This window comes from Sminthopsis crassicaudata, chromosome 1, assembly GCF_048593235.1.
Source record: "Sminthopsis crassicaudata isolate SCR6 chromosome 1, ASM4859323v1, whole genome shotgun sequence".
Taxonomy (NCBI): Eukaryota; Metazoa; Chordata; class Mammalia; order Dasyuromorphia; family Dasyuridae; genus Sminthopsis; species Sminthopsis crassicaudata.
In genome coordinates, this window is record NC_133617.1 from 664,304,131 (window position 1) to 664,321,193 (window position 17,063).

The window sequence follows — 17,063 nt, forward strand, 5'->3', positions numbered from 1 at the left end:
ACAGTAGTCCTCAGATTTGTCATTAAGATACTGTTCTTAATTCAACAAAATATTTATTAAAAGTACTTGCTATATACTTGACAGAGGGATTATGAAAATGAATCAAAGTACTTGCTGACCTAAGGAAACTGAGAGCTTAGAATTATTATCAATAATTAATTACAAATTTTATATATTAATTACAAAACAAATTAGTCAATCAGCAGGCATTTATTAAGTAATTAGTATGTGTCAGGCACTCTCAAGTGCTGGAGATTAAAAAAAAAGCAAGAGACAGATCTTATTCTTAAGGAACCCACAGTCTAATGGGGAAGACAACATACAAACAACTATGAACAAACAAGATTTATATAGAATAAATAGGATATTATGACTAGATGGAAAAATTTCCAAGAGAGAAGTATGAACATTTTGAGAAGGAAGAAATTGATTTTAGGTGGAAGACCATAGAAAATTTCATAGGTAATATATCTGAATTGGATCTTGATGGAGGGGGAGGATTTTGCATAGCTAAAATGTGAAGGAAGACCATTCTAGGTAACATTCATAAAAAGGGGCATTGGAACATTTCTTAAAATTCAGAGGTCAGAAGGAAGTTCTTAAGAGAGATCATGTCAATTTTTGCAGTAGATTAGAGCCATGAATGGACCTTAAGGTGACAGTAGGACATGTTGAGAGGAGCATGATATGAGTAGATGAATGATGTGAAGTAAGGTGTAGGAAGAAAGCTAGAATAAGATTATAAGGGCCTTAAATGTCTTTTTTACCTTTCTCATAGAATGTTCATTTAGGTCCTTTCATTATAGTCAAGTGAAATTTATGAAAGGGATTAGTGAATAATGAAGGCATCAGACTTGCAGCAAATTCATTATTTGGATGGAAGTAGATGACCTAACTTCTAGCCTAGTCCAGCACAAACCTTAGACTGGAATGAATAAAGATCAAGAAATCTAATGAGAAAATATAATAAAGGACAACTTCTTTGTAAGAATTGCAAGGAAATTAATTCTCATGCTCACCCAGATGGTGAGCCTTTCTGTCTTTCTGTAATGTAGGAGCAGCTACCATGGCATGGGGATGGGGAATCAAAGTACTTGCTGACCTAACCCTCAGAAGAGAGGAAGAAGGGAAGCAGAAGCTAATTGCCTCTCCCTTTAAAGTCTGAGTGGGAAGTTTTTGGTTTCTCGTTGGCCAGTCATCTTTACAATATTCTATCATGAGGATCAGGAAGCACTTGGGACCAACCAGAAGCATTTGGTTTTTATTGCCCTTTAGGAAAAGATATGCCCAGCAGAAGGGGCTAACGGGACAAAACACATGCTCAGATCTATAGGAGATGAACTCCAATTTAGCAGATGAGGGGTGAGAATATGAAGGGAGTTGGTACTAATTTACTACCTCTATTACAAAGAGAAGAAAATAGACCCAGAGGAGGAAAGTGACTTGTCATAATTAAGTAACAAAAGCAGGTTCTAATCTACCAGCTTGGGAATCCAAAGCCAGAACTCTTCCCTACTTTATAAGACTTAGTAAATAAAGGAAACATAGCAATTGCTAAATATTTAAAGTGTCTCACTTTATCTGTAACATCTATGTTTTGGTCATTTGCTATTCCAAAGTCAAAGATTAAACTTAGTGGGGGGTTTTCCATTTTGCAGAATAAAGAAGATGAGGAACCAAAAAATAAGTTTTTGAAAGAAGAAGAAGGTGGTGAAAAACACAGGTAATAGATTGTTTTTTGTTTACTTGTTTGTGATATATGGTAATGTATGTTATATGGTGACCTTTTGTATAATTTGAGGCAAAGCATTCAGACGATTTAAACTATGTTATAGCCTACTAAATGTTCTCATTTTCCTCCTTCCCACATCTAGCTGTTTGTATTGGAAAGAAAATCTGGAAGCCTGGCTTCTAATCTTTGTTCTGCCATTAAATGAGTTGTATGACCCTGAGCAAATAACTTATTTTTTTCTGGTCCTTAAAGCAGATGATCTAAAAGGGATCTTTACTTTTAATATTCTGTAGTGATGGAGGTAATAGTAGTGTCCTGAAGGATACTTACTTAGAGGATTTGATTTTGCATTTTACTTATTTTTTTCTAGACCTTCATGCTATGGACTTCTGTGTGCGCCAATTTGAATGGCTGATTTTACTTTTTTGTATCCCTAAGGAGTATATTGTCTGTCTCCTGTCTTACAGGTAAAAATAATAATAATAATAGCTGACACTTACGTAGAATCATATGGGTTTTTTCACAAATGTATAATTTGGTACCATAATTCTGTCAAGTAGATAATGCAAATATTATTCCCATTTTATAGATCAGTGGTCCTCAAACTTTTTAAATAGGGGACCAGTTCACTGTCCCTCAGACTGTTGGAGGGCTGGACTATAGTAAAAACAAAAGCTCACATTCTGTCTCCGCCCCTCAGCCCATTTGCCATAATCCAGGGGGCGGCATAAAGTCCTAAGCAGGCTGCAGTTTGAGAACCCCTGTTATAGATGATGAAACTGAAACTCAGTATATATGCAGAGTCACATACTCACTTACTGGCACAGGCAGGATTTGAACCCATGGCTTTAGATTTCTAGTATACTGACCTTTCCATTTCATAGCTACTGCCTTTACGAGTTAAGAAAATATATATCCACATCAATATAAGAATATATATAGCCACATCTACTTACAAATATTACTAAAATTCAGTGACTTCTCACAACACCCTGGGAAGTAGATATTTTAGAAAGTTTATTTTCATTTTTTATAAATGTGTTTAATAGAAAATGATACTTAGAAAAGTTAACTCATTTGCATATGATCACACAAGTGTTAAAGGCAGAATTAAATCAGGTAATCATCAAGAATCTTAAAGAGTCTAAAGGAATCCCTATGATTAATTCTGCTGCTACAAAAATCATTAATCACATCTTATCAGCACTGATTTTCTTGTGTATTTGGGAAGTGAGTGCCTTCACATGAATTTTGAGAATAATTGTTCATTTTTTCAAAGTAAACACTTTAACAAACAAGAAACAAACTCATTTTGTGCTTTCATATGCTTCTTTGGCCTCTTTAGTTAGGTTCTGGAATATAATATAATCTTTGCTTAAGGACTTTGAGTCTTTGGGGAGCATTGATTATTTTAATCTACTGGAATAGAATGTGTTGAGGTGTTACAGAGAAGATTTCTTTTCACTGTTTAATGAAGATCTCTCATTCAGTACATTTTAGACTTCAGAGGATCATAGAGTGGGAAGAAGCTTAAGAGTTTACTGAGCTCAATTTCCTAATTTTGCAGAAGAGAAATCTGACACAAAGAAAGTGATTTGCACAAGTTCAAACAGGTACTAAGTGGCATAGTTGAGATTTAAACTCACATAGCCTTACCCAAATCTATTGCTATTTCTACATTGCTCCAAGAATAAGAATTCTTGTTTCTTTTGTAAGTCCAGTCAGCCTCTAGCAGCCTTCTCTATTAGCAACTACAGTACCTTTTTTTTTTTTTTTTTAACAATTTGTTGCTTCTTAGCTTCTATAGACTGGAAAATTGGATAATTAATGCTTTTTAAAGAAGTACCTAAAATAAATAAGTAGACATAAATACAGAATCTCCAAAAGATCTTCTTATGAGTGGAGTATGTATGTTTTAGTATACTTTTATATGTAGAAAAATACTGATGTATGTAGAAAGATACTGAAAATATAGAGAAAGATTGTATCTTTTCTAGGGGAAGATATAATGAGTTCCAATAAAAAAATATTTTTGCGTGATCTTATAAGATTCTCATAGAATCATGCAGATCATGTATGAAATAACATTGCCATTTGTTCATTTGAATGAGGTTACAGAGACTTATATTCTTTTCCTGTAAAAGAAGCTAGAGGCAGGCACAATTAGCAACAACAAGAGTTTGAAACAGATATGAAAAATCCAAAAAACCTAATGGGCTTGGGCCATGTAATGTAGGGGCAACATCTCACCTACCTATCCCAATAGAAAGTACTTTAGCATATTATTGCAAAATCTACAAAGTACCCATTCTAATACCTCATTATGCTACGTAATTGGGTTCTTGAAGAATTATGCCTGGAGAGTACAACTTTGGCAGGTTCTGCTATGTTATAAAGAAAAGCCTTAATTGTTGTCCTGGCCACAGCTCTGTCTGCTGTTTGGTCGACCAAAAGCTAAGTATGGAGAGGCTCATTACTGATAGGCAGTCCTCTTATTTTCTGACCATGGCAACTCATGAAACAAAGAAACATAACAAAATGGCCCTTCATGCTTTGTGGCTACCTTTCATTTCTGTGATGACAAGGGGGAGAGATGGAAAAAATGACCAAGGATACTAAGAATCAAATAGTTTTTAAACGATTTTAAACCTTTACTCAGTTCTTGGTATGGAATGTGAGAGCCTTGTCTAGTGACATGGGATTGCTGTAGGTAGGCATACTATTGGATTATAATCAAGATCTGTCTTGACATTCTCATTATAAATAAAATATAGACAAAAGAATTTTTTTTATTAATAGCTTTTAATTTTTCCAAATATATGCAAAGATAATTTTCAACATTCACCTTTGCAAAACTTTTGTGTTCCAAATTTTTCTCCCTCCCTTCCCCTCTCTTCACTCCTCTAGACAGGAAGCAATCCAATAAAGATTAAGCATGTGCAGTTCTTTTAAACATATTTCCATATTCATCATGCTGTGCAAGAAAAATCAGATCAAAAGGGAAAAAACAAGCAAACAACAACAAAAAGGTGAAAATACTATATTTTGATCAATGTTCAGTCTTCATAGTTCTCTTTCTGGATGCAGATGGTTCTTTCTGTCACAAATCTATTGAAATTGCCTTGAATCACCTTGTTGTTGAAAAGAACTATGTCCATCACAATTGATCATCATACAATCTTGTTATTGCTCTATACAATATTCTCTTGATTCTGCTCACTTCATTTAGCATTAGTTCATATAAATTTTTTCAGGCTTTTCTGAAATCAGCCTACTTGGAATACAAAAGAATGTTGCAGCTAAATTGAAGACTAGCATATATATTTTCCTTGGAGAGCCAATCAACTCCTTGGTGGAGTTGATTTTATTATGTTTCCAAAGACAACAAAGGACCATGATTTCATCTGGTATTGTGTTGTTTATGCTGAGTATTTGCTGAGAAGCTACTATGAAATTGGAGCCTGTGTGTCAAATACATAATGTAGAGAATCAGGAAATAGAGAAATTCCGTGAAAAACTTGATAAGATCAAATGAAATGACATCCATGTAAAGGGGGAAATAGAGGAGGATGATAAAAAAAATAGGTGAGAAAATAGGGTTTAGGATTAAGGAAATAATTAGAAGGCAGTTTGAAAAGTTTCAGCATCATTAGAATATGAAGGAGACCTATAAAGGTTATCTAGTTCATCCTCCTCTCTTGGGAATTTAGGAAAAATTGAGTGGGCCTAATAAAACCTAAGTAGATTAGGGATAGTTTGGGTTAAATTTTTAAAAAAATTTAATTTTAAATTTTAAATTTTTTATTTAATTTTAAAATTTTCATTGGTGTCTTTTTTTTTTTCATATCATCATAGCATTTTCCTGTATTTTTCTTCTTCCCCCTTCCTGAAACTATCCTATTTAGCAAATAGTAACAAAAAAATCTTTTAGCAAATAATGTTTTTATAACCAAAGAAACAAGAAAAAGGAAAAAAAATTGTCCTAATTAGTCAATGCATTAATAACCCCCAAATATGTGCAATGTGTAATACATATAGACCTTCTACTTCCATAAAGGGATGGGTTGGGGGTGTCCTCTCAAGTCTCTTCCTTTGAGTTAGGCTTGATCTTTAGAATATTGTTATATTCACTTTTGATTTTTGGTATGTGGCTGTTTTTTCCATTTACTTAGTGTTTTCTTGGTTCTATTCTCTCTACTAATTCATGTAACTTTTCCATGCCTTTCTGTATTCATCACACACATAATAGCCCACAATTTGTTTAGGTATACCCTAATTGATGACCATCTACTTTTTACAAAAATTCATTTCTATCACAAAAAGTGCTGCTATAACTATTTTGGTATATGACTTCCTTGGGCTATAAACTTATTAAGGGAATCTCTGGTTCAAAGGATATTTACATAATTCCAAATTGCTCTCTGTGATTGCTCATCACAGCTCCTTCAACAATGTATTAGTATGCCTATCATCCCACAATCCTTCCAATATTACTATTCATATGGTTCTAGAGATCTCTAGAGGAAATTCCATAAATCTTTCTTACTTATCTTTTCTCAGATACTTCACAGGCTTTGTGTCACCTGTGTTAAACTTGATATATTTCATTTTAAAAAGTCCATATAGTGACTGATCTTGTCAGATCAAAAGAAATCAAAACACTTATTAGATACCCATAGTATCATAAACGTGAGAAAGTAACTTAGTCCTTTTCTGTTTTTTTCTCTCCTCTTGCCATTTAAATAGTTTCTCTAGAAACTTCTATCTAGGTAATTCTGATTTATATAGGAAATACAAATAATCATATCCTGACAAAGGCAGATTCCCAGGACTTCTGCCAAGGGAACATTTGATACTTGTATTATAATTGATTAAAATAACCCATCATTGATTTACTTTTCTTCTGTGAGCCTCAGTTTCCTCATAGGGTGGAGTTGGCTTTAGATAGACTAAGATCCTTTTTAGCTCAATATCTGTGAACCTATAATTCTTTGAGTCCTGCTTGTACTGGCTTCCGAAGTAATCTACTGCCTAGTCTTACCTTCAGCCTGGATCACATCTGCTCTGATTCAGGTACTAGGAAAAATGCTATTAAAAATAGCCAAAGAAACATCAGTAGAGAAAATTCCATTCTAGAAGCATCTTCCACTGCTAAAAAAACAAAAACAAAAACAAAACAGATTTGCTTAAAGAAAGGGAGATGATTTCATTTTCCTAATATCACATGGTAATTGTCCTTGTCCTTTTTGACTCATTTTAAAATCCCATCATTTTTGTGAAGTGTTCCTGGGGCTATTATTCAAAGACAAACTCTTAAATTTAGCATTTACTTTGCTTTCTCTGCTTTAGTTTTGTCTTAATTAAATTGTAGGTTCTTATAGAACCAAGTCATATATTACTTGGGTCTGTCATTTACCAAAACTTTATTACAGTGTAAAGAATTCTTTAGCAAATAATTGATTCAGCAACACTTAAGTGACTGTCTTTGGTAGGTAATGGAGAAGATAGTTTAGTAGGTGAGTTTTTTACCTCAAGATGGAGAAATTGAAAGTCTTCAAGGAGGAGCTATTTGAGTTTGACTTTACAGGGTGGATAGGAATTCAACAGGGAAAGGGAATAGTGTAAACAAAGAAAAAGTGTTTTGAGGGAGCAAAGAAAAGTTTGAGTTTCGTTGGACAAAAGATAATTGAGAGAGAAATAATATTAAATGAAGCTGGTAAGACTTTTGCTAGATTATAGAAGTTTGAATGCCAGTTGTTGAACCAAACTTCTTTGTGGGTGAGAAGGAGCTACTGAAGAGATTTTTAAAAAGGAGTGACATGATCATATTTCCATATTTGTGATTTTAAAAGGTTATTCTGGAAATATTGGAAGAAACAATTTTATTTGAGTTCTAGAAAGAATCAAGAAATTTAATTCTTTCCCTTCTCTCAATTTCCTTTTTTTCTCTAGGTAGGGAGCAGAAAGAGGGAATTTATCTTGGTTTTAGTTCCTTCATATAATAGCCCTTCATATATTTAAAGGCTATTAAACATCTCTTAGGGTTGTTTTTTTCAGGTCAGTTCTGAATTTGAGATTTTCTTTATTGGTTGCATTTTCTAGATATTTTGTTATTTCTTTCTTCTGAATAAATTCCTTAAGTTATTTAACCTTGAATCAGACAAAGTGAATGAATGTTGTGTAGATTTAGAGGCTTTCATGGCTCCAACACGTTTATTCAATCCAGTTCCATGATCATTTAAAAAAAGATTACAGGTGCCTTTTGTTTTCACATTACAGATATTTCTGGATACATGCTACCCTTCCCATCCTCAGTAAGCCTCCCTTATAAGAAAGAAAAACAGTTAAACAAAACCAATAACAATGGCCACATTTAAGAAACGGATGCAACATTTTAATACCTATAACTCTCTTTGTTGCAAAGTGGGAGGTGCTCCCTCATTTCTTTTTCTGTTTTATGATTAGTCATTATAATTAATTGGCATTGGACTTGTTTTAGTGTTCTTTATTGTAATAACATAGATTAGATTTATTGGCTTCAAGTTCTTAATTCTTGTCACTTTATATGAATCTTCCCAGATTTCTTGAATTCCTCATATTCATTGTTTCTTTTGATGAAAAAAGATTCCATTATGTTCATATACTACCTTTTAAGCCATTGATGGGTACCACTTTGTTTCTGGATTTTTGCTTCTTTAAATAGGCTTTTATATTCGTGAATACCATGCTTTGTTATGTTCAGCAATTATAGATTTTGGCTGTTCTAAGAGATTCTATTCTTTTTGTAATTTGTTTTTCTTTCTAATTATTCTGCTATTACACTAGGATCTTTTGAAATGGCATTAGGATTATTTCTGCTTGCTTATGAACTTATCACCAAGCTTTTGCCTGCTGACCACTTCCCTGCTGTTATCCCCTCAGACTTTGTAAAAAGCAGAATGGAAAGGTAGATGTGTTTACAGTGTTATCTTGTTGGTCCAAAGCATGCAGGAGAGCCCTAGCAGAAGGGAAATGAGCCTTTATAGAAAGACAAAGTCAAGGAGGACAGTGAATTATGAATAAGGTATGATTCTTTTCCAGCCTTGTGCCATTTGAAACCTAGTCCTTGCGGATGTAAGACAGATGATACTAAGGGATTATAACGAGAGAGTGGCATGGACTTGAGAATTGAGGTGAGTTATTTCTAGGTGAGAGTATGTATTTTGTCATGTAACCATATTTATCATACTTGCATTTTGGAGTTTAATCTCTTTTCCCTGACCATGAAAATAGAATGTACATTCTATTTGGTCTCTTGCCCTGCTTCTTTAACATATTTAAATTCTTTCTTCATAATTATATTACCTCCACCCATCATTTTTTCCCTCTAAAGTGCTGTACAGATATTAGCTGAGTCTATTCACATTGCTTTCTGCTTAATGAGTGGGGGAAAGGAGGAGGAAGTTTGATTACAAGCCTAATTTTATGAATGAGGAACAGAGAAAACATGACAATTGGAGTTGGAGCCATGACCAAAACTGTCCAAAGCTAAATATTAGCGGGCCCCTTTGACCTCTGGAGAGCATTAGGAATAGAGTAGAATTATCTCTGGCTGCTTTTGTAGGAAAGTTCAGAAGAATTCCTATAAAATCCTTTTTGGTATCATCTGTAGATAATATTTCACCTCCCAAGAGTTCACATGACACAAAGGTTCACATGTCATTTTGCATTGCAGATTAGGAGATCGGAAATCTGTTTTGGAATTTGCAATACAAATATGAGAAATTATTAATTTCTTAGAGGAATTTGCTAAACCAGAAATTCCTCTTATAAAAAACAACATTGTTAACAATTTTTATCACAGGAAAACTCTACAGGATTTACAAGTGTTTGAGGATATGGTAGATAGGATGCTTCAAGTAAGAATTTTGAGATTTCTTTAAAAAAAATTTTTTTTTCTAGCTTTTTATTTACAAGATATATGCATGGGTAATTTTTCAGCATTGACCTTTGCAAAATCTTCTGTTCCAACTTTTCCCCTCCTTCCCTCAACCCCCTCCCCTAGATGGCAGGTAGACCAATACATGTTAAATATGTTAAAGTATATGTTAAACAAAATATATGTATGAGATTTCAATTTCAAAATTCAGTAATTCTGATTTTAAGTGACAATCTAAGTCAGTGAATTATTAACAATCAGAACTAGTGAATGACACAGAGACTAAGCTTAGTGTTTTCTCTATTTATGGTAGGTATATTACTCCATTCCTCCTCACTTTTTCCCCTCAAAGCTTCAGGATGCTTGTTTTTTATTTACCACTTCTGACTGATTGGATAGGTTGTTGGAAAGTGGCAGGCTATTATCTCTTCTGGTTGTGGGAAAAGGTATAGGTAAGCAATCAGATCAGTGAAAGATTAGGGTTGTGTTGGGTGGAGATTATGGAAGGGCAAGATAGAGGCTTTGTTTTATTGTTCCTCTTCTTGTTGTGTGAGAGTGTGTGTGTGTGTGTGTGTGTGTGTGTGTGTGTGTGTGTGTGTGTGTGTGTGTGTGTTTTATAGGAGTATAGAACAAAGGTTAGTTGGTATCATGTACCTGAATCCAAAGATTTAATATTTAGGATAAACCTTTTTGGGGAAAGCATATTCCCTTCCAGGCCAACATTGAGTAGTCAGTCACATTACTCAGAATTTGATTAAAAAGATACTTTTGCTTGAATTATCCAAACTGGCCATTTAGACAGCTTCCTGAGAAATAACTATAAAAGCCACTTTTTTCTTTTTCTTTAGCTGTGACCTCAGCTATACCTTTTCCCATTGTGTTTTAGGTTGTACTTCATGGTTCCTGCCTTCTTCCATAATTTTTTCCTTCCTACTCCAATAATCAGTTTTGCCTCATTGTTTCTCATTTGTTCTGTTTTAAGAAGTTTGTGAAAGCCTAGAATATAGACCAGGGGTTCTCAAACTACGGCCTGCAGGCCAGATGCGGCCTGCCAGGTTATGGCAAATGGGTTGAGGGGCGGGGACAGAGTGTGAGTTTTTGTTTTTACTATAGTCTGGCCTTCCCACAGTCTGAGGGACAGAGAACTGGCCCCCTATTTAAAAAGTTTAAGGACCACTGATATAAACAATGCTCTTATGTTTACAATTAGCTGCCTAATTCTGCTAATGGTATAGTTTTTCCATTCTCTGTGGTGATTCTCTTGGGTAATATGCAAGACCCTCTTTTTTCTGTAGGAAATCTTTTTTATGGATATTATCTGCTCACCTATTAAAGGAAATTGTTGGACTACATGATCTCATAAGTCTAAGGTTTCTTCCTCCTTTAACATTCTGTAATTCTCTGATTTTATCTCCATTGATTATGAAATCTGAAGTGGAGGGAGGCTTGACCTGTGCTTGAACCAGTAGTCCCAGGAGGCCCATGGATTATAATTAATTCTGATCTTTATTTTAGTACTTCATCATTTTCTTACAATTACAACTCAGTGTTAGGCTAAATCTGCAAAGAATTTATGACTTGGTGAGATCAAGCTCCCAGAAGGCCTGTTTTGGGCAGGTCAGGTAGCAGGAGCAATGCTTTCCATTTAGTCCAGGCTCTGGGAATTCATTCCAGTGATGGCTTACCCCTGCTGACTGTAAGCAGAGGAATTTATTCAGGTGTGACTGGTCTTCCTGATCTGCAGTGAAGTCATGAAGTTCTTTCTTACTGTTTCAGTTGCTGAGCTCCACCAGCTATTTCAAAATACGTTTTTCCTATGTTTTTTTTTTGTTGTTGTTTTTTTTTTTCTTCTCACCTGTCTAGGAATCTCATAACTGGACATTAGGCTCTTCAGATTAGGCCTTGGCAATGGTTTCACATACTAAATTATCATTTGCTATAGGGCAAATTATGACACTTTCTCTTTTATTGTCAGCATTGAAATTGGTCTCTCATTTCTATTTAAGCTACATGACTGATCTTCATTCCATTTTCAAGTTCCATTTGTGAAACTTAATTGCTGATTCCATATCACTCAGAGCCAGTCCAGCCCTGCCCAAGTTTTTAAACCCCTTAAGGTGTTAATTACCTGATAGTCTAATCTTTCTGAAAACTCACACTCTAGAGGATGGTTTTCTTGGCATAGTTTCAATCTTAACTATTTATCCCAGGTGACTGCATTTCAGTACTTTTGAGACTTTGATGCCTGGCATACTGGAATTATTTCTTAATTTTCATAGTAAAAATTAGTCATTTCTCACATCTGAATATTTTTGGATCAAATGATACCATGCTCATTGACTAATGTTTCTGTTGGTGCTTATGAAAACAAGAGAAGTGGATTGAGGGCTTAGGGGAGAAATTCTGAGTGGCAACTTGTTGACAAGAAGAAGACCACCTGCTCTTCCTTGGTGGTACATAATAAAATCTTATCACCAAGTATGAGAAAGGAAGTATGAGACAGAAAAAGGGGGACAAATTAATGTTTAATCAAGATGTGCTATAATAGAAAGAACTCTGGGCTGAAAATCTGGACACTTGCATCCTAGTCCTGGTGCTGAACCTCTGAGAGCTGGAAAAAATAAGTAAACAATTAATTGAACCTAAGGCAAAAATATTCCTTGGATCATAAGCAAACCCTTGGTTATCCCTGGGGGCAGATTACATAGTGTACTTCTGAAACTCCTGCCTTTGTAGCATACCTGTAAGAAAAAGTTCACTTGACTCTCAAGGAGAATGTTAAAGGGGAAAAAAAGTTAATAGAGAACAAAGTTCAGGCTAAGTAGAAGGACCTCTTTAGTATCTTACCTGTTTTTGTGGGTTTTTTAGTTTAAGTTGCAGTTATTGGCTGGAACTTTTCCTTATCACAGTACCTCTTTAGTTTCTGTTGGACCTAAAGGTTCTTCCGTAACTTAGATTGTAATTGATAGTAGAGAGGGATTTAGAAAAGGAGAGAAAGGGGAAAAAAAGACAGATGATATTTGTTTTAGATACATTGAGTTTTAAATGTTAGCAAAACAGTAAAGTAGAGATGCCTGTAGATATTAAACTAGAAAAATCAGAAGTGGGAGGAAGTGGAAGCACCCTTTTTTGTTGGTGAATAGCATATAACCATTTCTTTTTGTTTTTTTGGTATACAGACCTGATCATATGGATCCTTGGCATTGCGGTTTGATCTATAATATAATATATTTATATAATTATAATATAATATAATATAATCTATAATCTAATAATTTATAATAATAGGGTGGGGCTTAGGGTTCTATGAATAATTCCTTTCAGTTACTGTTTAGCACCATTATAAAGTGTTCAAATCATAGACATGTTAGAGCTGAAAGGGATGTTACAGATCATGAGATCAGTTTCTTCATTTCACAGGTGAGGAAATTGAGATGTAGGGAAGATAGGTAATTTGCTCAAGTCTAGTTGGTGACAGAATTTAAAATTAGAATCCAGGTCTCCTGATTTCTACTCCTTTATTTTTTCTACCATATTACCCATTTTTATTTCTCTGATACCTTTTTTTTTTTTTTTTTTTTTTTTTTAGATCACTAACTGCAGTTGTGCCACATGATTGTGCAGAGAAGCCAGTTTTTGGCATTAGAATAGAAGGCATTTTTGGTTTTTGATTTATAGGGGAGGGAGTGGACCTTCAGTGTGCTGCTTAGTGCTTTTGGCACTTCATACATCACAGGATTTCTGGGCAACGAGGGGCTGTGAAATCACCATCCTTTCCAAATCTGTATCTGTTTGGGTTGGTGATTAACCTAGTAGCTTATAAGCAGTGTGCTGGGAGACTCTTATAATGATAGGACCTGCAAATTCTTTCATAAACCCATTAAAAAGGCAACAGCACAGCTTAGTAAAACGGTGGACTGGAGTGGTAGTCTAGAAGAAATTGATGAGAGAGTACGATTAGAACTACAGTTATAGATATGCTTTGACTCTGTTGTATGTGTTTCAGATTCTCTCCTGGAGACTTTGAGGGATCAGAACAGTAACTATATGTGTACCTGTTCTCAGCCACTGGCTGGCCTTTGCAAGTCACCAGGAATATTTATGGTCTAATTTTTGACCACTAGCATAATTCATTGAGGATTTACTAGGTGTAGGGAAGTGTATCCGACAATATAAGAAAGTGCTTCAATGATAGAACAAAGGCAGATTCAAGCCATTCCTGTTCTGAAAGAATTTATTTTGATTAAGACAGTGAGGTGAGGGATTAATGAAAATAATTATTAGAAGAAAGTGCATATTTTGCTCCCCATCCCTGCTAAAATTTACATATAGTTCTGTCTCTTCCTCTGTTCTCCTTGTTCTCTCTTTGGAAACAGGAGCAGAATTGAGCTAATTCTCACTTCTTGGCTTTTCTAGTACATAATCACTTAGCATGTGTAAGACAGGTGAGACACCCAACATTCTGAAGCTATTATATTTTGGAAATTATTTAAAAATTTTTTTTCTTTTATTAAGTAATCCAGTTTGGTTTATTTTTTTTCCATTTGGGAAAGTCACTGTAAGCTCTAGTGTCCCAAAACAGAGCTATTTGTAGAATATAGCTATTACTTCCTGGGGATTGGAATTTTATTGATTGTTACAAGCTGTTTCACGGTCCTCAAACAGGTCAATATTACACCCCCTTAGTAAATATGACTCTTAAGCTCAATAACATTATGATTTTAAGGTGTTAATTCTTGATTTTACATATTTGATTTACTTGTACCCCTTCTTGCTTTGAATTTTCACAGAATGGCAGAAATCATCTAGTGCAGTATATTTTTATAATATCCCTTTAAAAGGATTTTTTGCTTGAAGGCCTCCAGTAAGAGAACATTACCTCCCTAGGCAGCCTATTCTAAGTGACATCTAATAAGAAGTTTTTCTAATTGCTAGGAATTTTGGTGATTAAGAAGAATAGGAGAATTGGAGTAGAATTTGCAGAGTAGATTACTTAGTTCATTTTCCCCTACTAACAGAGTTTTGGATCAGATAACTTAGCTCATTTACAAACTTCCAGCTAAACCTTATCACCTACCCTTAGTCCTTACTACTTTTTGTCTCCTTGAGATAACAGAAAGAACAAAATGACTTATTCTTGTTCTGTTCTCTAGTTTAGCTTCCTATTTAGGAATTAAACTGGATGAGGGTCAGAAAGGACAAAAGTCACGTTATGGAAGAAAACTTGTCAGCTAGAAGAAAGACCAACTGGTGATAGCTCATAGAAGTAAAAATGATAATGTGCATCTTATCCTGATCTTTGTTATCTGGTTTACAGATTGGGGGCCAGTCATAGGAAGGATGATTAAAAGACATAATTTATCAAAAATAAGTATTTTACAATGCTGTGTTTCAGTATAAATGTCTTAGCTCCTTTATTTTCAAGACAAAAATCTTCCTAGTTTAAGTTTTACCTTCTCCTTCTTGCTTGAGTTATGAAAAGGCTCAAAGAAGGGACTATGAAAATCTGACTCTGGCTTATAGCCAAAATGACTTTGATGTTTCTAAAGAGCAATAGGAGCTTGTTTTGACTTTGGGGTTTCTGTTTGTGCAGAAAGGGAGAAAATCTGGGAAGGTGCACGATTCTTTAGGGTAAACATTGCTCTATCTTGGGGTGTGGAGTGTTTCATCAAGGTTGAACAGTTGTGTGAGAAGAGTCAGGGTAATGAGAGATGTGTAACTTTGGGGTATTGAGATCAGATAAGAACTTTTATTTTTGATTTTTTTCCTCCTAACTACACATGCTTATTTCTGTCACATTTGCCTCTTAGAGTCTATCTGTAAAAGAACAACAGATGAGCAGATTAGAAGGGTGAAAATGGTTGTTCTTCCCTTGTATTTTAGTAGGTGCAAGGGGAGAAAGTGGAAGCCTAAAAAAATGTATGTACCACTTATGTACCACTTTTTTGTTTTTTACAAGTTTATATCAAACTTAGTATTATCAATATTGCCATGTTGATCTGTGATCTTTCTGAACTGCCTTCTACTATCTTCTGTGCATTTTTAAGAATAGATTTTTATTGACATTTTTGCTTTTTATTTATTCATGTAATAAAGGGTTTTTTTTAAAAAAGGACAAGTGGGAAGAAAAAAATTTAGTAAAATCCATTAATACATTAAAAAAAAAATCAAACGTGTCAAAAACTTGTATACTCTGATGAAGCAAACTTTGTACTCCTCCCCTGTTTGGAGGAGTGGGAAGAAGAATTTTTTTCATACCTCTTTGAACCAAGCTTGATTTTGGTAATTTTGCAGAATTAATTTTTGCTTATTCCTTATTGTTATTCTTTCCATTTACATTATAGATGATCATTATTATTTTATTTCCTTGCATTGATTCATGGAGGTCTTTTCATATTAATTTGTATTCATGCTTGTCATTTCTCACAGCACAGCTGTATTCTATTACATTTATCTAATGTATCTCTATTTAGTTAACTATTTTCCAGTTGACAAGTATCTACTTTATTTCCCATTTTTTGTTACCACAAAAAGTGCTACTGTAAACATTTAGTTGTAAAAGGAGCCTTTCTTTTTGTTGAGTGATCTTGAATATATAGCTAACTATAGAATCTTTGGGTTAAAGATTGACATTATAGCCATGTTTGTTTATGTTTCCTTTTGAACTTCCTTCTGTTCTTTTCTAAATATTGTAAAAAATTATTGACACCACCTTCCTTTTCTTTTCCTCCCCTCTCCTCTTTTTTATTTTTAATTTTTTGTTATTCCTATTACTGCCTTCAACTTCTTTTATCAGAGAAATACTTTTATTTTGTATTGTTCATGTCTGAAAATATGTCTCATTCTGTATTTATAACCTATCACCTCTCCAACAAGTGCTCTGAAAATATATTTCATCAGTCTCTTCTGGATTTTGATAGGGCTTTGCATTGGATTAGAATTCTTGTCTAAATATTTTTTTTTTTTAAATTCTGAACTTTACAGATGCTGAAAATTGCTTATTTTTAAGTAGAACAGAAAAAAAATGAATTTGTGCACCTTTGTGTGAACATAAATTACATGTGAAATTGTGAACCTCAGTTATTATAAATAACTTACTTTAAAAATATATTTTAAAAAATAAATTCAAGAAAGAATCTTTTTTCACTTAATGTTTTATTTTTTTCAATTACACAAAAATAGTTTTTCAGCATTCACTTTTATAAGAATTTTGAGTTTCAAAATATATGCAAAGATAATTTTCAGTATTCATCTTTGCAAAACCTTATATACCAAATTTTTCTTCCTCTCTTCCCCCCTTCTCCTAGACAAATAATCCCAATATATGTTAAACATGTGCTTCTATATATTTCCACATTTATCATGCTGCACAAGAAAAATCAGATCAAAAAGGGAAAAAAAATGAGAGAGGAA

General features: G+C 34.0%; 1 protein-coding gene across 4 annotated transcripts in view; it reads left to right on the plus strand.

The window, feature by feature from the left end:
• CCDC12 (coiled-coil domain containing 12) overlaps positions 1-17,063 on the plus strand; it is a 56,205-nt gene that overhangs the window by 22,144 nt on the left and 16,998 nt on the right. For 2 of the 4 annotated variants that reach the window (XM_074283107.1, XM_074283108.1), the window contains 2 exons: positions 1,659-1,723; positions 2,103-2,199. In XM_074283107.1, coding sequence (XP_074139208.1) covers positions 2,114-2,199 — 86 coding nt within the window. In that variant the 5' untranslated portion in view covers positions 1,659-1,723; positions 2,103-2,113. The remainder of the gene's footprint in view (positions 1-1,658; positions 1,724-2,102; positions 2,200-17,063) is intronic. The other 2 variants (XR_012484873.1, XM_074283106.1) reach the window with 1 other exon arrangement.